The 19,008-nt window shown below is 55.2% G+C and overlaps 2 protein-coding genes across 3 annotated transcripts in view; both read right to left on the bottom strand.

Moving 5' to 3' along the window:
* TIMP2 (TIMP metallopeptidase inhibitor 2) overlaps nucleotides 1-19,008 on the bottom strand; it is a 66,621-nt gene that overhangs the window by 17,829 nt on the left and 29,784 nt on the right. For both annotated transcript variants that reach the window (XM_021670934.2, XM_012453580.2), the window contains exon 2: nucleotides 981-1,081. In XM_021670934.2, coding sequence (XP_021526609.2) covers nucleotides 981-1,081 — 101 coding nt within the window. The remainder of the gene's footprint in view (nucleotides 1-980; nucleotides 1,082-19,008) is intronic.
* CEP295NL (CEP295 N-terminal like) lies at nucleotides 16,035-18,767 on the bottom strand. Its single transcript, XM_012453579.2, is given in 3 exon segments — nucleotides 16,035-16,689; nucleotides 16,692-17,447; nucleotides 17,450-18,767. Coding segments are annotated over 3 exon segments (1,881 nt in total). The 5' UTR covers nucleotides 18,237-18,767; the 3' UTR covers nucleotides 16,035-16,351.

Raw genomic sequence — 19,008 nt, 5'->3', positions numbered from 1 at the left:
ATTCTTTCTCCCTCCCTGTCTCTGTCTCCCTCTCAAACATGGGTTTCTTCCCATATGCTCCTGAACACAAATAGTGCTTTGAAGAAACTAACAAATGACCCGCCCCCACCCTCAGCCTGCAGCCCCTCCCCCACTGGTGTCTCATCTCCTTAGTAACTGGTCCATTCCAAAATCCCCATGTCTTTCCCTGTTTCTGGAAGCTGCCCCAACACAGCAATCAGAGGACTCCTCCTTCTGCCAAATCCATCCTCCTGTTAGGACTGCAGGCAAACCAGGCAGGCACAGGCCATACACTGCAGTCTGGGGGACTTGGGTGCCGTTCTCTCACACCAAGTCTTCAAAACCCACAACAGCTCTGCCACAGAGGCCCCACGGAACGGCCCACAGACGTTATGGGGAGCTTGGTAACTTGAAGTGGAAGCCGTGCCACCAATCTGTCATCCATCAAAGTCAAGGTGACAGGTTTTTTTTTTGAGATGGAGTCTCGATCTGTCACCCAGGATGAATTGCAGTGGCACAATCTCAGCTCACTGCAACCTCCACCTCCTGGGTTCCAGCGATTCTCCTGCCTCAGCCTCTCAAGTAGTTGGGATTACAGGCACCCACCACCACGCCCGGCTAATTTTTGTGTTTTTAGTAGAGATGGGGTTTCATCATGTTGGCCAGGCTGGTCTTGAACTCCTGACCTCAGGTGATCTGCCCACCTTGGCCTCCAAAAGTGCTGGGATTACAGGCGTGAGCCACCGCACCCGGCCAGGTTTCTGGAGGAATTGACCTTGCAGGGAACATGTCATCTCCACACAACTTTTCAGGTATTCTAGGATTAAGGGAAATCGGATCTATTTGCAGCTTGATGATGTCACCCTCTGCTCTGCTCCACAGGGGGCCACATCGTGTTCCAGGGACCCAGCTCTCTGCCAACCCCAACGCCCCACAGCTGTGCCCACAGTGCAGCCCAGGACACCCGTGGCCACTGTTACCTTTATCTGCTTGATCTCATACTGGATCCTCTTGATGGGGTTGCCGTAAATGTCGTTCCCAGAGTCCACCTCCTTCTCACTGACCGCTTTGGCCCTGATCACTGCAAAACACAAGACAGAGAGGTAAGGAGAGTTCCTGAAAGATGCTCCTGAGGCTGAGAGGGATGAGGCACCCAGTGCAGGAGGCACTGGGGTTACAGACAGCAGCAAGGTGCAAGGACGGCAAGGGGCATGACGATCCCAGCCCCTAGCACAGTGTCCCCTCCTGTAAGCAGAGAGATGATGCCCAGCCTCCTCCTCCTTCCACTATTCTTCAACAAGAATCCTTCTTTGTCGACAGGGGCCCCAGCCAGAAGTCCAGAGTCCCTTGTGACCAGGGCGGTTTCTGTAACAGTGGGAGGCAGTCATTGATTTGACCAAAGCTCGTCTGCTGATGACATGCTTGACTGCTTTCTGACTTTTTCCCTTCTCTCCAGTGGGTCTCATTGGTGGCTGGGGCAAGCAGATACACCACGGAACTGACCCGCAATCCCACACATTCGGTGAAGGATGGGACATTTCCCCACCCTCCAGCCATGGCCTACTGGAAAATAAGCTTTTCTGGGCCGAGGGCAGAGGGGGAGTTATCCACCTTAAAGGGGCCTTAAAGGTGCCCGGCATGTTTAGATTTGGAAAGTCTGTCCAGCTGTCCTCATCTGTCCTGACATGGAAAATGTTCTATGGGTAATTATTTTTCTTCCCGAGATGGAATCTCGCTCCGTCGCCCAGACTGGAGTGCAGTGGCACAATTTCGGCTCACTGCAACCTCTGCCTTCCAGGTTCAAGTGATTCACCTACCTCAGCCTCCCGAGTAGCTGAGATTACAGGCACCTGTCACCACACCTGGTTAAGTTTTTTTGTTTTTTCAGACAGAGTCTCGCTCTGTCACCCTGGCTGGAGTGCAGTGGTGTGATCTCAGCTCACTACAACCTCTGCCTCTTGGGTTCAAGAGATTCTCCTGCCTCAGCTTTCTAAGCAGCTGGGATTACAGGCACCTGTCACCACACCTGGTTAAGTTTTTTTGTTTTTGCAGACAGAGTCTCGCTCTGTCACCCAGGCTGGAGTGCAGTGGTGTGATCTCAGCTCACTACAACCTCTGCCTCCTGGGTTCAAGAGATTCTCCTGCCTCAGCTTTCTGAGCAGCTGGGATTACAGGTAGCCGCCACCACGCCCAGCTAGTTTTTGTATTTTTAGTAGAGATAAGGGTTCACCATGTTGGCCAGGCTAGTCTTGAACTCCTGACCTCAGGTGATTCACCCACCTTAGCCTCCCAAAGTGCTGGGATTACAGGCGTTACCCACAGTACCCGACCTTAATTTTTGTATTTTCAGTAGAGGGGGGTTTCATCATGTTGGCCAGGCTGGTCTCGAGCTCCTGACTTCAAGTGATTCACCTGCCTCAGCCTCCCCAAGTGCTCAGATTACAGGTGTGAGCCACCAGGCCCGGCCTGGGTGATTCTTTCTAGTAACACAGAGTCTATTAGGAGCACAACAGGGTCAGAGTCAGAACATTTCACCCAAAAGAGACATCTGCAGGTATAGCTGGCGGACCCAAGGGACAGATGCTGAGGAAGGACAAACAGAAGGAAAAAGGATCCCAGCTAAGCCACAACCTCAGAAGGAGGTGCGGATATTCTGGAGCCTGGGGTTGCTGACAGGCCGTGCAACACAGGACTTTCCATAGCAATTAAGCCGGGACTCTGTTCCATTCCTGGTAACCTGAGGACAAGCGGATCAGAAGTAGTTCTGCCGTCCCTTGGGCAGGGTTGGGTAGGGCGCTCCCTTTTTTTATTTTGAGGCCATTAGTTGGTGACATGGTCTGTTTTAATGGCTTTAAAAGCTTTGCCCTCCCAAACTCAACTACTCGGGGTCACTCTGGGTGAGTGTTATGTTAGGCAAAACAGAGGTAAGGAGCAGACCAGACCGGCTCCAGGCAGCCCCCAGCCCCAGCCCACAGGTCTCTTGGAAACCCTTAGCCAGGGCTATGTCTTCCCACAGGGGCAGGGAGGCACAGGCATGTGGGTGCTCCATCTGTCCATCCCCCCGGGCCCCAGAAATGCCCTCTGGATCCCAGGCTAGCAACAGAGTCCCACACCACAGCCCCACTGCCCCACCTGGGCGCAAACCCCATTCTTATTTCTTCTGTTGGAGCTGAGTCATGGCCGCCCGAGGCCACAGGTTCCTGTTTCCCAGGCTGAGCCAGGCCGCAGCCTGAAAAGCCACATCTAGGAAACGTCTCCCGGCAGGCCACGCCAGAGCAGAGGGCTTTGCCCCGACGGCCCCCACTCCAGTGCCCTCCCAGCCGTCATTGCATCCACCCCACCAGCTGCCTTTTGTATTCATGTCCCTTTCTGCTCAGACAGCATCCTTGGCTGCCTTCCCCTAAAACATGAGAGCCTTTGCGACCTGAAGTCAGCCAGGGCCTCAGGTGCTGTGCCCGACAGCTCCCAGCGCCGCTCCTGCAATTCCACCACTCCTTAACACTCCTCTGCCCTGGACAGGCCCAGGTATATCCACACCTCTGAACAGGCAAGTTTCTTTTTTTTGAGACAGAGTCTAGCTCTGTCACCCAGGCTAGAGTGCAGAGGTGCAATCTCCACTCGCCGCAACCTTTGCCCCTGGGGTTCAAGTGACTGTCTTGCCTCAGCCTCCCAAGTAGCTGGGATTACAGGCGTGCACCATCATGCTTGGCTAATTATTTTTTATATATATATATAATATATATAAATAGAGTGAGGCTCCATCTTAAAAAAAAAAAAAAAAAAAAAAGCCGGGCACAGTGGCTCATGCCTGTAATGCCAGCACTTTGCGAGGCCGAGTTGGGAGGATCACCTGAGGTCAGGGGTTCAGGACCAGACTGGCTGACATAATGAAACCCCGTCTCTACTAAAAATACAATAATCAGCTGGGCTTGGTGGCGCGCGCCTGTAGTCCCAGCTACTCGGGAGGCTGAGATAGGAGAATTGCTTGAAGCCAGGAGGTGGAGATTACAGTGAACCGAGATCGTGCCACTGCACTTCAGCCTGGGTGACACAGCAACAGAGTGAGACTCCGTCTCAAAAAATACAAAAAAGAAAACCGGCAGGCCAGAAGGGGCAGCAAGCCGGACCTCACTACAGTCTACCTAATTCTGTATGTTACTTGGAAATTTCTGGAGCTGCTTTTCACTGAGCCAGAGGTGCGCACACCTAAGACAGAGACAGTCCCAACACTTCGCAAGGCCGTGGCGAGTGCCAGAGGGGCTGGCGTGCAGCCTGCGGTGCCTGGCAGCTAATGTGTGTCCAGCTCAGGACCACGAGCAAAACCGGCGTCACGGAGACAAGCAAGGCAAATTCTCCCACTCCTGCGGGTGAGGGACTGGACGGTGGCATCACACTGCTTGGGTACAGAGACCTGGGCCTGGTCAGCAGGCCACGAGGTCTCGATTTGACGCGGCTTCCCAGTGTGCCAGCTTTGCCTGGGGGCTGCAGATGACACACCTTCCTTCTTTAAAGTGTCAGAAAAGAGGAAGCTGGTTGGATCAAGGGTCCAGGGTAGCCCAGTGGGGTTAGGACTAGAAAGTGAACTGACGAGGAGGCTGCCAGATGCCTGCAGGGAAGTGTGGGTGAGGGGCTGAAAAGTGGAAGTGAAGGGCAGGGGAGTGGGGGCGAGGTGCAGGGGAGTAGGGGTGAGGGGCAGGGAGTGGAGGTATGGGACAGGGAAGTGGGGGTGAGGGGCTGAGAGCAGAGCCTGAGGGGATCCCCATCTCCCCTGGGCTGCTTCAGTCTGCCCCTGGAGAAGAGAATTCAGATTCTTCAGGGTCTCTTTAAATTGGGGGTGGGCACCTCCTCCCCGATTTTGCAAAATGAGAAACTACATGAAAGAAAAAAAGGGGAATCAAGTGAGCAAAGAAGGACCAGTTCCACAGCAAGCTTTCCCAAAGCAACCCACGACGCAGACATGAAGGAGCGAGGCCGGGTGGCAGCTTTGATTACTGCACGCCTGTGGCGTAGCGGGATCGGCGCCGCTGACCTGCTCAGAGCAGCGGGTACCTGCCCGGGGTTGTTGGCCAGAGGCAACAGCAGGTGAGCAGAGGGTGCAGGGTGGGTCCTGTGTGCAGAAGGCCTTGGCTGGGAGAAGTATCCCATCCAGGCCAGATGGCAGACAGTGGACAGGAACACAGAGAGGGACAGTTTCCAGTGGCCAATGGTGGACATAGGAGGAGGGAGGGAGCGCTCTCCAGGAGACACTCCCATGCCAGTGGCGATGGTCCTTGCCCTGAGCTTCAGGATGGACCACCAGGACTGTAGGGGAAAGGAGCCTACTCCACAGGAGGGAGGGCCTCTCTGAGTCCCAGGCCATGTGTAGAACAGGGCTGGGGAAAGCAAAGAGACACAAGGAATCTGGGAAGAAATGAAAATTGTAGCACAGGCCGGGTGCGGGGCTCAAGCCTGTAATCCCAGCACTTCGGGAGGCTGAGGTGGGTGGATCACCTGAGGTCGGGAGTTCGAGACCAGCCTGGCCAACATGGCGAAACCCCATCTCTACTAAAAACACAAAAATTAGCTGGGTGTAGTGGCAGACGCCTGTAATCCCAGCTACTGAGGAGGCTAAGGCAAGAGAATCGCTTGAACCCAGGACGTGGAGGTTGCAGTGAGCTAAGATCGAGTCATTGCACTGCAGCCTGGGAGACAAGAGCGAGCAAGACTTGGTCAAAAAAAAGAGAGAGAGAGAAAGAAAGAGATAGAAAGAAAGAAAGAAAGGAAAGAAAGAAAGAAAAAGGAAGGAAGGAAGGAAAGAAGGAAGGAAGGAAGGAAGGAAGGAAGGAAGGAAAGACAGAAGGAAGGACGGAAGGAAAGAAGGAAGGAAATCGTGGCACAGACACGTTTATTGAACATCTACTGTGTGCTGGGCCTGGTATTAGGCACTGGGATGGGGGGTCAGCCCATCTGCTGTCCATGCCCCCAAGAGGGGGCTGCCTTCCTTCTCTGCCCCTTCCCCAAGGAGCCCGAGGCAGCTTCAAGAGAGGGACTCTTTACAAAGATTTTTATTCCAACTGCCCTGAGCCCAAAAACCACGGCCTCTCCCTGAGCATCTCAGATTTCATTTTCCTTCTTTCCCTTCTGCTGTGAACACAACATCTGGGTTTGAGATCAAGGGTGATACACTGGCTGATGAATTCGCCGCCAGATGCTGGCTACTGGAATGTACAACCGTCCGCTGAATTCAAAGCACATGCGACCACAGGGCCCCCGCTCCCACCCCTCCGGCCCAGGACGCCACATGATGTCACCTCCCCCGCTGCAAGGAGCCTGCAAAAACAATCCCGAGTGCACCCGCCAGAGCGGGGATGGAAAAGAACTGGGTGGGTGAAAAACCAAGGTCGTGGGAGATGATCCCAGAGGATGGGTTACGGTCGGACGTCGAGAATCACACCTGCCCCTGGAAAGCCACCGGAGGCTGACCGGTGCTGCTGCTCTCGGAGGGAGCGGACTGTGAAGGGGGCTTGCTGGAGAACCTGGTGCCACCAGCACGAGCCAGGGCCAAGGGCTGGCCGGAGGGGTGGCACACTCCACAGACTCCAGCCACGCCTGGGCAGAGACACCAGGGCTTCTGTGGCACATTCCTCTCTTGTTCTCTCTCCTCCTTGTCCCCTCTGCAGCCATCAACATGTGGGTCCTGTGTCCTCAAGTCCCCTTCACACCCCACCAACATCTTTCCAACCCTACTGTGTCCACAGAAGCACCATGGGCGTTCCCGCGGAAAATAAGAACAAGCCACGCCCACTATTGGGGGAGGGAGCCAGACCCCAAAAGAAAACCGCCTCGAAAGGCCAGGCACAGTGGCTCACACTTGTAATCCCAGCATTTGGGAGGCCAGGGTGGGTGGGTTGCTTGAAGCTAGGAGTTCAAGACCAACTTGAGCAACATACCAATACCCCATCTGAAAAAAAAAAAAATACAAAAGTTAGCTGGGCATGGTGACATATGCCTGTAGTCCCAGCTACTCAGGAGGACTGCATGAGCCTAGAAGTTCAAGGCTGCAGTGAGCTATGAACGCACTACTGGGCTTCAGTCCTGGGTGACAGAACGACACCCTGCCTTTGAAAGAAGAAAACCGCCTCTAAGAAATGCACGTGTTCCACACTCAGTGAATTCCCTTTATCGTCTTGCCAGGGGCCCGACTGCTCTCCGGAGGAATCCCACGTGCTGTGTGTATAAACACATCGTATAGAACATTTGCCACCTGGGCCACTCTGCCGGGCTCCCACCCCAGGTTAGGGACAGGCAAACTGGTGGATATGCACACCCGACCTCTAGACCACTCACAGCCTGTCCCCAGGGTGCTCTACACGCTGTTAACTGCATAGTGCCCGTGTCGGCTGAGGGACGCACTCAGGCAGCAGAGGGTGGCCCACTGTCCCTCAAAGTCACGTGTCTGCCCAGACGAGGTGCAGGGATCCCCAAAGTCAAAACCCAGCTGGATCATCTGTACCTTGCATGCACACTGACTCGGACTGGCATTTGCTCAGTTATCGCCAGAGGGCACCGGCCCCTCCCAGCCGTCCACCCTCTTCTGCAGGCTCCAGCTTCCACCCGGGGAAGGGTGCCCACAGGACCAGCAGTTGCAAGAAAGCGCCTTCCTCTACTCTGTCCTGTCCTGCTCATGGCCCAGCAGAGAATGCCACAGAGTCCCCATGCTCTTAACATCGGTCATTCCTAGGAGTCGAGTAGGGGCTTTGCACACGTGCCAAAGACCCTACTGGCCCAAATCACCCATGGGTGGGGGGCGTTCTGATGCTGCAGCTGGATTGGAGTCAGCCCAGGGCACCCACGGTGGCACTGAAGACCAGTGGCCACTGCACGCGTCCCAGGGACCAGCCTCGAGGACTCTGAACCGTGTAGACGCAAACGCAGTAACTGCCAGCTGGAGCTGCAGACATCATCTGAGAGTCATTTGGTTCATTTGCCTCTAGGTGGAATTACATGCCAATCATTTCAGAGGAATTTTAAAAGAAACCATTTTCTCTCCCAGACGAAACCCGACCTCCACTTACTCCTGGAAAGAGTCCAGTGGCAGTCGCAGGTGGACTCAGCTTTGCTCGTTCACAGGGGAAGGACTGCGAGGTTCAATGCCTTCTGTCTAAACTCTCCAGAAAATCGAGGTGCCACGGGTGCCAATATCCACACCCTCAAATCACACAGCAAGGCTCTCGCCAGTGTCTGTAACTTGCGTTGCCGTTCGGGATAAGAGTCTCTGTCCTTTTGGGTGGATGTACCACTGTATAGCTGGCTTACCTGGCTGGGGCTGCTTGACCATTGAATTTTTTATTTTTTATTTTTTTTTGAGATGGAGTTTCGCTCTTGTTACCCAGGCTGGAGTGCAATGGCGCAATCTCGGCTCACCGCAACCTCCGCCTCCTGGGTTCAGGCAATTCTCCTGCCTCAGCCTCCTGAATAGGTGGGATTACAGGCACGCGCCACCATGCCTATTACAGGCACGCGCCACTATGCCCAGCTAATTTTTTGTATTTTTAGTAGAGACGGGGTTTCACCTTGTTGACCAGGATGGTCTCGATCTCTTGACCTCGTGATCCACCCGCCTCGGCCTCCCAAAGTGCTGGGATTACAGGCGTGAGCCACTGCGCCCGGCCCTGAATTTTTTTTTTAACTCTCAATCCAAGTTTTGCTCTTGTCACCCAGGCTGGAGTGCAATGGTGCGAACTTGACTCACTGCAACTTCTGCCTTCAGAGTTCAAGCAATTCTCCTGCCTCAGCCTCCAGAGTAGCTGGGATTACAGGTGCCTGCCACCATGCTTGGCTAACTTTTTTTTTTTTTTTGTATTTTAGTAGAGACAGGTTTCACCATGTTGGCCAGGGTGGTCTGGAACTCCTGACCTCAGGTGATCCACCAGCCTTGGTCTCGCAGAGTGCTGGGATTATAGATGTGAGCCACCTCGCCTGGCCGGACCATTGAATTCTGATTAATATGTCCATAGTGCCAGCTGAGGTGTATATCAGGGGCCTCTCTGCCCTAGCCGCCCACAAGGTCAGAGTCTGGAAAGGGAGGTGAAGCCCCTGTCCCCACTTCCAGTGTCTATACCATCAGCTGTGGCCCTGTCCTGTGGCTGCTGTGATAAATGACTGTATTTTCCCCGGCCTGCTCTCAGGTCACTGTGGGATCTGTAAGTGTTTTTGTGTAACTAATCTCGTTGGGCTTCGGGATCATAGTGAAGACCACTCAGAAACACAGAAGCTCTCCTTCCTTTAGCAGGATGGGGCTGACCTCGCCAGCTGGAGGGGCAGAGGTGGCCACAGACGCCACCAGGGATGGCAGATGGTGATCCGGGAAGGGCTCTGCTCACAAGCACCCCAAACCTGCTCTAACCCTCCAGGTCTAGAGGCCACGGACTCCCTACGGACCTGCATGGGGGGCACGGGTGGGGCTGAGCAGCCAGGAAGTGTCACAAGGGTTGGGAGGTGGCAGCAAGGGTTAGCTGGTCCAGCCCACCTGTGGCCTCTGGCCTCGAGCTAGACAGCTGGGTACCCTCGGTGGGCAGTCGGAGGGTCTCCCCTGAGCTCTGGGCTCTGCCTTCCGTGGCCCTCTCGTGCCAGCCCTTTCGGTCAGTGGCGCAGCAGACCTCCTCCAAGTTTGCTCCTTTTAGGGAAATGAGCAGAAAAGGGGGCTGTGGCCTGGTAATTGAAAACAGCCCTGTGGTGTGGGCGGGAACCCGGCTTCTGCCTGCCCTGCAGCTGCTGCAGAGGCTAGACCCACCCTCAGGCCTCCCAACCTCCTCGGACCCCAGGAGCCAGGGCCTTCTGCGGTGCAGGAAGGAGCTCAGCAGAGGGGGTACCGTAGGAGCACCCTGGATGTCTGTCCCCGGCTGAGGATATACACACTGGAAGTGAAGACGGGGCACCACCTCCCTTTCTAAACTCTGACCTTGAGAGTCTGTGGGTGGCTGGGACAGAGGGGCCCCAGGTCCACCCTCAGTGGTGACTCGCAGCTCTGGGACAGGGCAGGGCCATGACATCCAGGATGAGGACAGAGGACTTGGCCAGCGTGACTCAGGCCAGGGTGAGAAATGCCTGGAATGACAACTACTCAGAAAAGATGTTTTTTTAGGGGGGTGGGGGAAGGGGTGGGGCAGAGAGGGGGATGGGCGTACAACAGTGATCAGGGGACAGAAGTGCAGCCTCAGCCTGGGCCATACCACCTGCCAGCTGGCACCTGGAGGTGTGCCAGGCCCGCCCTGAGGGAGCACTCCCTCCCTGCTGCCCGAGATTCTAGCACGTGAGCGGCTAGCCACTGGATGCCTGTCTCCATGGAGACCAGCTCTCCCATCTACTTCCTGCCCATTCGCTCTGGCTTCCCTAGCAAAACACCATCTATCAGAGTGCCTCGGCCACAGCCCCGCAGAGCAAAGCCGGACTCTGCCCAGCCTTCCTGCTGCCCTCCCTCCGGGGGCTAGGCCCTTCCCATTCACGTGCTGCTGAATCACTTGAAAAAAATGCACCCGATCCTGGGAGGATTTGCTGAGAACAGTGCGGCTTTGTGGAGGGAAGTGCAGCTCTGCACTTTCTTCGCCAAGACCCATGGAAGAGCCAAGCTTGGCCCTGCAAACCCCAGGCCAGGGCTGGAGCAGGGGCAGGGGCAGGACCGTGCAGGGCAGGAGGCAGAGGGTGCTTGGAGAGGCGCCGAGGGAACCCTCACCTGTCCCTGCAATCCTCCCTCCCCGGGGCTGAGCAGGGGGCCAGGGTGACAGCTCCGGGGCCAGGGTGACAGCTCCGGGGCCAGGTGCCGCTGCAGATTCTCTCCTTGCACTGTCGCTGGGGGGCTGCGTGGTGTGCAGGGCACTGTTCCTCCCAGGTCAAACCATTTTGGGGGCGAACACGAGGGCTGGGCCCATCGTCTTTGGGCCCTGGCTTGGGGGCGACCTGGGGCATGTGGCCTGTGGGCTGGCCCTGGCTTGCTGCATTTCTCAGGAGACAAACAGGGACGTAAAGGCTGTCATCCCGGGGCCGCACTCGCAGGAGAGAATGAAAGTGGGAGGGGGGCTGGCGTCCCCACTCCCCCTTCTCTTCCTCCTCAGCACAGCTTCGAAAATGTGCTGAGTGGCCCCCAGTCTCCCTGAGCCTGTCATGGGGGGTGTGTCTGTGCAGACCCATTTCCAGCCGGAAGCCTCGGCCTGGGCTGTCACACCAGCTACAAGTGCAGGCTGCTCCCCACCCCCGCCCCGGGTCTTCTTGGAGGTCTCAGTAAAATTCACTGGAAGGATCCCCGCAGGTCAGGAAGGGTGCCCTGCCCACCCGTCCCCTCTAAAAACCCTAGTTCCCCTTTGTGGTATGTGTCTGAGATCCTGGTCACACAGGGCTTGGCGGGGAAGGGAGATTTGTGAGGAAAAGACGGACCCCCCAGGGCAGCTCCCAGCATGGGGTCACATCCACAACCGGACTGGCCAGCAGGCAGGGGGAGGGCAGGCCAAGAGTGAACTGCTGGCACTGTCAGACCCCGCTGGCCTCCGCCCGCCCAGGGACAGCTGACCTCGGCGGCACACACAAGCGACACTGCTGCTCCCCCTCCAGGCCTCACGGACACACAGGGCGACCCACACACCACTGCTCAGCCACGGAGGCCTTCCTGGGCCCCTGTGGTTTGAGGAGAAGGACCCACAAGGCAGGGAGCAAAGAAGTGGCAGAAGGCTGAAGGTTCCCGCAAATGCAGAGTGAGGCGGGAACACGGAAGCTGGCCCCGAGGATGGGGGCAGAATCACCAAACGGGAGCCGCACTCTAAAGGCGCAAAGCGTTCAGAGAGGGAGAACCGTCGGGGCGCCTGGAGGTGCTGCAGAAGGATGCAGGTGAATATGCCCACCACATCCGGGGTCCTCACCCCGTTGGCATGGCAGTGCCCTCTGGAAACCTTGGGAACCCCACACCCTTTCAGGTGGCTCCATTATCCACTTTACAGTCAAATGGAGGCTGGGCAAGGGCTGGGGTGTGAGTCCAGAGGGCACCCCTGAGCCCGCCAGCATTGCCCTAGGAGGTACCCGGCACTTCGGGGAGGATTCAGGCTCCCAAGAGGGGAGGGGAAGGCAGGCGCTGCCAGACCCGGGGATGGAACGTTACCCATGACATCTCCGTAAGAATCACTGGGGAGTCATGGTTTTGGGTGTGGGCATCCTGGAGGGCTGTTTCAGTGCCCACACCAATGCCCCAGGCAAAGAACCAGCCTGTCATCCCCTTCGCCTTCTGCAGGACAGGTGGGAAAGGGCCGGGTGTCTGGTCTGGCTGCCAGGGGACAGTGTAGGTGTGACTGTCCTGGCAGAGATGAGTCACCCTCCACCCTGTCTCGCTGCCCGTCTCCACACCTAGTTTTAGCTCAAGTGAGGCCAAGAAGGGGCAATTCCTTACCTACAACACACGGGCCACAAATACTACCTTTGAAAATGGCAACAAAAATAACCCACTCAAAGGCAGGCTGGTCCCCCAACAGACTGGCTTCCAGGCTAAGGCAGGAAGACCTCAGCCACTCAGTGTTCAGGCCCCATCACAGCCATGGCTTTTAACTCAGTCACCCCACAACATCCTCCCTGCCCTCTCCGACAGAGCCCATGCCACAGTGACAGGCGGCTACGCTCCAGGTCTCCGTGTGCTAAAAACAGCCAGGCACAAGGCAAGTACAGAAACAGCAGCAGCACGGCGACACCCTGCCCCGAGGAATCTATGTGGCTTTTGAAAAACAGCAGCCCTCCTGACCCTCAGGTTCCTTCTTCATCATGTTGAGCCTACAGCAAACTGTGGAGTGAGCCCGTGACATTCTGAAAGCAGAGGACAGAAAGAACCAGGCTGAGATCAAAGTTTTCTTTCTTTCTTTTTTTTCCCCGAAATAGGGTCTCACTCTGTCATCCAGGCTGGAGTCCAGTGGTACAATCACAGCTCACTGCAGCCTCAACCTCCCATCTCATCTCCCTAGTAGCTGGAACTATAGGTGCAGGCCAGTATGCCTGGCTACTTTTTGTATTTTTTATAGAGACACAATATCACTATGTTGCCCAGGCTGGTCTCAAACTCCTGGGCTCAAGCAACCCGCCTGCTTCGGCTTCCCCAAGTGCTGGGATTACAGGTGTGAGCCACCAGGCCTGGCCCCGCATTTCCTCTACTTGACCTCAAGCAGAAAGCCACAGACAACGGAGACCTAAGCTACTAACGATTAAAAAACCCAAAAGCAAAAACAGAAAGCCTATTCCCACCCCGTCCGAATGAGCGTTAAAGCCTGTTGGTTCCACGAGCTTCACATGCTCCAGGAAAGTCCGGCTTGAGATTCTCAGCAGCCTGTACTTGGGGTCCCGCTGGGGATCTCACCCCTCACAGCTGTAGTTCTAGCTTTTACTCATCACCTGCGTCCCCGTCAGAACGGGAGTCCTGTGGTTCCATGTGGGTTGGGTGGCTCATCGCTCATCTCGTGACTGGGACAGTGTCTGGGACTTAAAATTGTAAAAAAAAAATTTGGGGATGGAGTCTCACTCTGTCTCCCAGACTGGAGTACAGTGGTGCGATCTTGGCTCACTGCCACCTCTGCCTCCCGGGTTCAGTGATTTTCCTGCCTAAGTCTCCCGAGTAGCTGGGACTACAGGTGTGAACCACCACGTCCAGCTAATTTTTGTATTTTTAGTAGAGATGGGGTTTTGCTGTGTTGGCCGGGCTGGTCTCAAACTCCTGACCTCAGGTGATCCACCTGCCTTGGCCTCCGAAAGTGCTGGGATTACAGGTGTGAGCCAACGTGTCTGGCCTCATATTTGCAAGTTAAATATTTTATAAGAGCAGGTCAATCTCTTCTGGGGAAAAAAGGTAAAAATAGAAGAAAAAAAGTAATAAATGGGATCTTTCCCACATCTACATCCCAGCTGTGCCAAAAGCACTTTTTGATGCCTGGTCTTTTGATCCAAATGCATCAGGGATATAGTCTTCTTTTTGGAAATAAGCATGGAACAGGAGAAGCTATGATCCTGGAAGGAAGGCGCGTATACACGATGAGAATATACCGCAGTGAGAATGAGTACGACAGGCGTTTGTGTGATGTGGATGCATGCCAGCGACTACGCCAAGGCCAAAAAACTTAGCTTCCCAAAGACCCCAAATAATATCATTTTATAAAGTTTAGCACCAAGTAAACTAAACGCTGCACCATTTAGCACACATGCATGGATAAGACAGGGCTAAGCCCAAGTTCAGCAGGTAGCTCTCTTTTCGTTTTTTGTTTTTTTTTTTTTTTGAGATAGAGTCTTGCTCTGTTGCCCAGGCTGGAGTGCAATGGTGTGACCTCGGGTAACTGCAACCTCCGCTTCCTGGGTTCAAGTGATTCTCCTGCCTCAGCCTCCCGAGTAGCTGGGATTACAGGCACCCACCACCAAACCCAGCTAATTGTTTGTATTTTTAGTACAGACAGGGTTTCACCACATTGGCCAGGCTGGTCTCAAACTCCTGACCTCAGGTGATCCGCCCGCCTCGGCCTCCCAAAGTGCTGGGATTACAGGTGTGAGCCACCGCGCCCGGCATCTTTTTGTTTCCGAGACAGGGTCTCGCTCTGTCACCCAGACTGGCAGTAGCGTGATCATAGCTCCCTGCAGCTTTAACCTCTGGGGCTCAAGCGACCCTCTTGACTCAGCATCACGAGTAGCTGGGACTATAGGTGCGTGCCACCATGCTCAGCTAATTTTTAAATCTTCTGTAGAGAGAGGGTCTCCCAGTGTTGCCCATGCTGGTCTCAAATTCCTGGGCTCAAGCGATCCTCCTGCGTTGGCTTCCTAAAATGTTGGGGTGACAGGTGGGAGCCATCAGCAGGTATATATCCACAGAGGCAGCAGGGGGATGGAAAGGGGAAGTGGGGCACAGGTGGTGAATATTCTGGGTCTTGGTCTCGGTGGTGGGCTCACAGTAGTTCACTACATTGTGTATAAAATATGCATAAGTAAGGCCATTCGTGGACCCATGAGACCAACGTGTCACGAACAAAGATTGGTTGATCTAAGTCAATGTATCTGAGGTTTCTGGAAGGGAGGGAGGGAGACAGACTCTGAAACCATCCCAGTCCAGGGGCAGATGGCGTCCACCACCGATTTTTGTCGAGTCTCACTGGAGCCCAGCCACGCCCTTTCATTCATGCATCATCTGTGGCTGCTTCTGAGCAGCTGCCATAGAGCTGGGCAACGGTGCCAAGGGCTGCACACAGCTGACAAACGCTAACATAGTTACTCTCTGGCTCTTTGCAGAAAAAGTACGTTGATTCCTGTCCCTAAGCCTGCAATTGGCAGAAGAGAAGCTACCCAGTGTGAGGGTGTCCATGGCTGTGGTGGACGCCAGGTGCGGGAGGAAACGGATCAAACACCCAGGTGCCCACACCCTTGCCAGCCCCAGAGGAGCCACCAGCGGGGTGAGGGTGGTCTGTCTTCTCTTTTCTGTCTTTCTCTCTTTTCTCTCAAATTAGAGTTAGAAGAATGTATTGAGCAACGTGCTATTTAAACAGCGTTGGTTCTGTCGCTCCGAAAGACTAAGAGAGGTTTTAGCTTTGGCTCAATCTCTGTTTATGTCTCGCCCATGCCTAAGCACCAAGCAAGTGATCTATCTCCTGAAACTGTGCCCGTCTGACTTTGGGTGCCCCCGAAAGACCCGTGTCTATTTGGCTAAAACATCTGAAGGGCATAATTGACCTGGAGTTTCCATCTGTCACCCAGGCTGGAGTGCAGTGGCATGATCAGCTCTGGGAGACCCCCGGTACATGGGCTAGACCCCCCGACTGGAACCCACACGGGTTCCTATTTCTGTGCATAGGAGGTTTCTCAAATGGGACTTCATTTTAAAGGTAAGACTAAGGAAGGAGTCCCTGTGAGGGAATTTGCCCTAGAGAATTGTATAATGACAGAATGCCATTTTTTTTTTTTTTTGAGACGGAGTCTCACTCTGTTGCCCAGGCTGGAGTGCAGTGGTGCAGTCTCAACTCACTGCAACCTCCGCCTCCCGGGTTCAAGTGATTCTCCTGCCTCAGCCTCCTGAGTAGTTGGGATTACAGGCACATGCCACCACGCCTGGCTAATTTTTATATTTTTATAGACATGGGGTTTTGCCATATTGGCCAGGTTGGTCTCAAACTCCTGACCTCAGGGTTCCGCCCTCCTCGGCCTCCAAAAGTGCTGGGATTACAGGTGTGAGCCACCGCACCCAGCCCCAGATTGCCCGTTTTATAGAGGCCTAATAGTCTTGAAGGCGATGACGCAAACACAGATCTTAGAGACTCGGGTACCGGTTCTGTCATCTCCATTAGCAGGGATGTATTTTCCCCGGGTGGGACTCTCGCGTTTAACATATGTTCTGAAACTCCTGCAAGTGTTTCCTGGCTTCTGCAAGAAACTGCTTGTGCAACTTGTTTTGCTCTAAAATCTGCTGCTGCCGGTCTCAGATCATCTGACTGTGCCGGTCGTCGGTGAGGCTGGTGCCCGACGGGGAAGTGGTGCTGGGCTCAGATTGGCTCTCCCTGTCCTGGGCTGTCATAGAAGGGGACCTCGGATGGGCCAGTCCAGCTCCTCTTTGCTCCCTCCTCTCTTTTGCTAACTCAGCCTTGTGGTGGATTTCCAAGCTCCTATCTGGGTGTTCCATTCGTTCAAGCGATTCCAGCTGTTTTTGTCTTCTCTGCTCCGTCTCTGCCTGGATGCTGTCAAGCCTACTCTGTGTGCCTGGTCTTGAAGGTGGAGCTGAAGGGGGCCCTCTGCCAGTGTGCCCAGTTTGGGGGTCTCTTCCCCAAATTCAGTGCTGTACAAGAATGAGTCCACTTTGTTGACACATATTTCTGCCTTGGGAGACAACGTTTGACTTCCGTTTCTAAATGTGGGCTTGACCGTGCGGTGACATTTTTGCTTCCAGACCTTGCCCGTTAATGTTTTCAGGTGGGTCTTGGACACCGCCTGCTGCTCCTCCTCCTCTGCCAGGCTCCTGCATTCCCTGGCAGGCATCATCTCTGTGTCTGCCATTTTCTTCTCTCTCGGGGTCCTCCCGCCACATTCTTGCATCTCTGAGAAGCCATGCTCTCCCCCAGGGCTCTGGTCCATCCTGGGCTTCAGGGCCAGGTACACGCACAGGTGTTTTTTCAGCTTTCTGTTTATATTAAACAACTCTTCAAAGGCGAACTCCAGCTCTTTCTGCCACTTGTTCTTCTCCTGGAGCGTGCACTGAGATGCTGGGGACACGGCTTCCCTTCTGGGGCTGGAACCAGCCAACCTCCTCTCCAGACTCTGTCCCTGAGAGCAGCTGGTCAGGCCTGGAACAAAACAATCTACCCCTTTCCCCGGGGGCCTCCTCCCTGCCTGGGCTGTTCCTTTCTCTTTTTCCTCCACGCGCCTGATGGCTCCCACTGCCACCACGAGTGGGTTTTGCCTTTCTAGGTCCACCCCTCCGTTCCCCGGATGGCACAGCGGCCATCCCCAGAGTTGGTCGCAGGTTCTCGCCTTCTCTTTCTCTTCCCAGGTGGGGTCACGTGAGGATGCATCTGATCTGTGGCTTTTGCAGCCTGCGGCTTCCCTGGGCTTGCTGGCATCTTCCAGGGCCTGGCGTGCCTGGGTTGTTGCTGGCCCAGCTCTTCCCTGCAGCTCCTCTTTTCGCTAAGGGCTGTTTTCTGCTTCTCTTTGCCTCTCGGGGGCCTGGGTGATCTTCGCTGGATGGGCCCCTCCGAGCCAGGCTTATTTTCTGTGGCCCGTCCTCCTCCCCAGCGTAACAGACGTGCTGACTGCAGCCTGTCCAGGTCCCTTACTTGCAGGTACCACGACTCCCACCACTCTCGCCTCAACTCCTCAGCCAGGCGCTGGAGCTGGTGGCTTTTCCATAGTTTCACATCCGCTCTCCTCTGCAGGATAAGAGCACCTTTTCCCCGGGCTGGCAGCAATCTGTGCTTTTACCTCCAAAGCAGGGGTCCGTTATCAGGACAAAGGCTGAGCCACGTGGCTCCGTCCATGTTTCTGTTCCTGTCTGTGAACCCGGCAGACACAGCTTCCCAGGGACGGTGCTTGGAGCCAAGAGTGGAGGGTTCAAGGGGTGCCCCCGGGCCTGAGGGCCCACGAGGACGGGAGCACAGGTGCAGTTCTCCAGAGCACTCCCAGGAGAGTGAGCAAGGCCCTGACGACAAGCACATGGGATTCTCACTGCAGGGACAGACTCCAAGATGCACCCTCCCAGCTCTCCTGGCGGCATCCATCAGGGCCCGTTCTCAGCCTCCCAATTTCTGTCCTACACACTTTTGACAAGAGCCTGGAGGGGAGTTGTTTTGAACAGGGTGTGGTTTTGCTTCCCAGGGGACACTGGCAATGTCTGGAGACATTTTCCATGGTCACAAATGCAGGGAGGAGGTGCTCCTGGCCTGCAGCTGGGTGGAGGCGAGGGAGGCTGCTAAATACCCACACTGCACAGGAGGGCCGCCCGGGACAGCAAATCCCGGCCAGAGATGTCAGTGGTGCCGAGACTCAGAACCCCACCCTAGGAGGCGAGTGTTAGGATTCAGGTCAAACTGGAGGGGCGCAAAGAGCAGCTCTTGAAAACAAATATTGACAAGAGCAGGTGGAAGCAAAAGAGGAAGTCTGGGCCTCTGGAGGGAGAACTGCTTATAACGGAAAGGAGGAAGGGACGGAGGAAGGAGGAGCTTGCAAGCATGTGTGTGTGCAGGGGTGTGTGTGCATGCATGTATGTGCAGGGGTGTGTACAGGGGGGTGTGTGTGTGTGCAGGGATGTGTGTGTGCAGGGGTGTTTGTGCAGGGGTGTGCGTGCATGCGTGTGTGCAGGATGTGTGAGTGTGTGCAGGGGTGTGTGGGTGTGTGTGCATGCATGTGTGTGCAGGGGTGTGTACAGGGGTGTGTGTACATGTGTGTGCAGGGATGTGTGTGTGCAGGGGTGTATGGGTGTGTGTTCATGAATATGTGTTCAGGGGTGTGTGTACATGTGTGTGCAGGGTGTGTGTGCAAGGGTGTGTGTGC

Source organism: Aotus nancymaae, unplaced genomic scaffold (genome assembly GCF_030222135.1).
Source record: "Aotus nancymaae isolate 86718 unplaced genomic scaffold, 86718_ANA_hifiasm-v0.15.2.pri h1tg000089l, whole genome shotgun sequence".
NCBI lineage: Eukaryota > Metazoa > Chordata > Mammalia > Primates > Aotidae > Aotus > Aotus nancymaae.
This window is presented reverse-complemented; position numbering and strand designations above follow the sequence as displayed.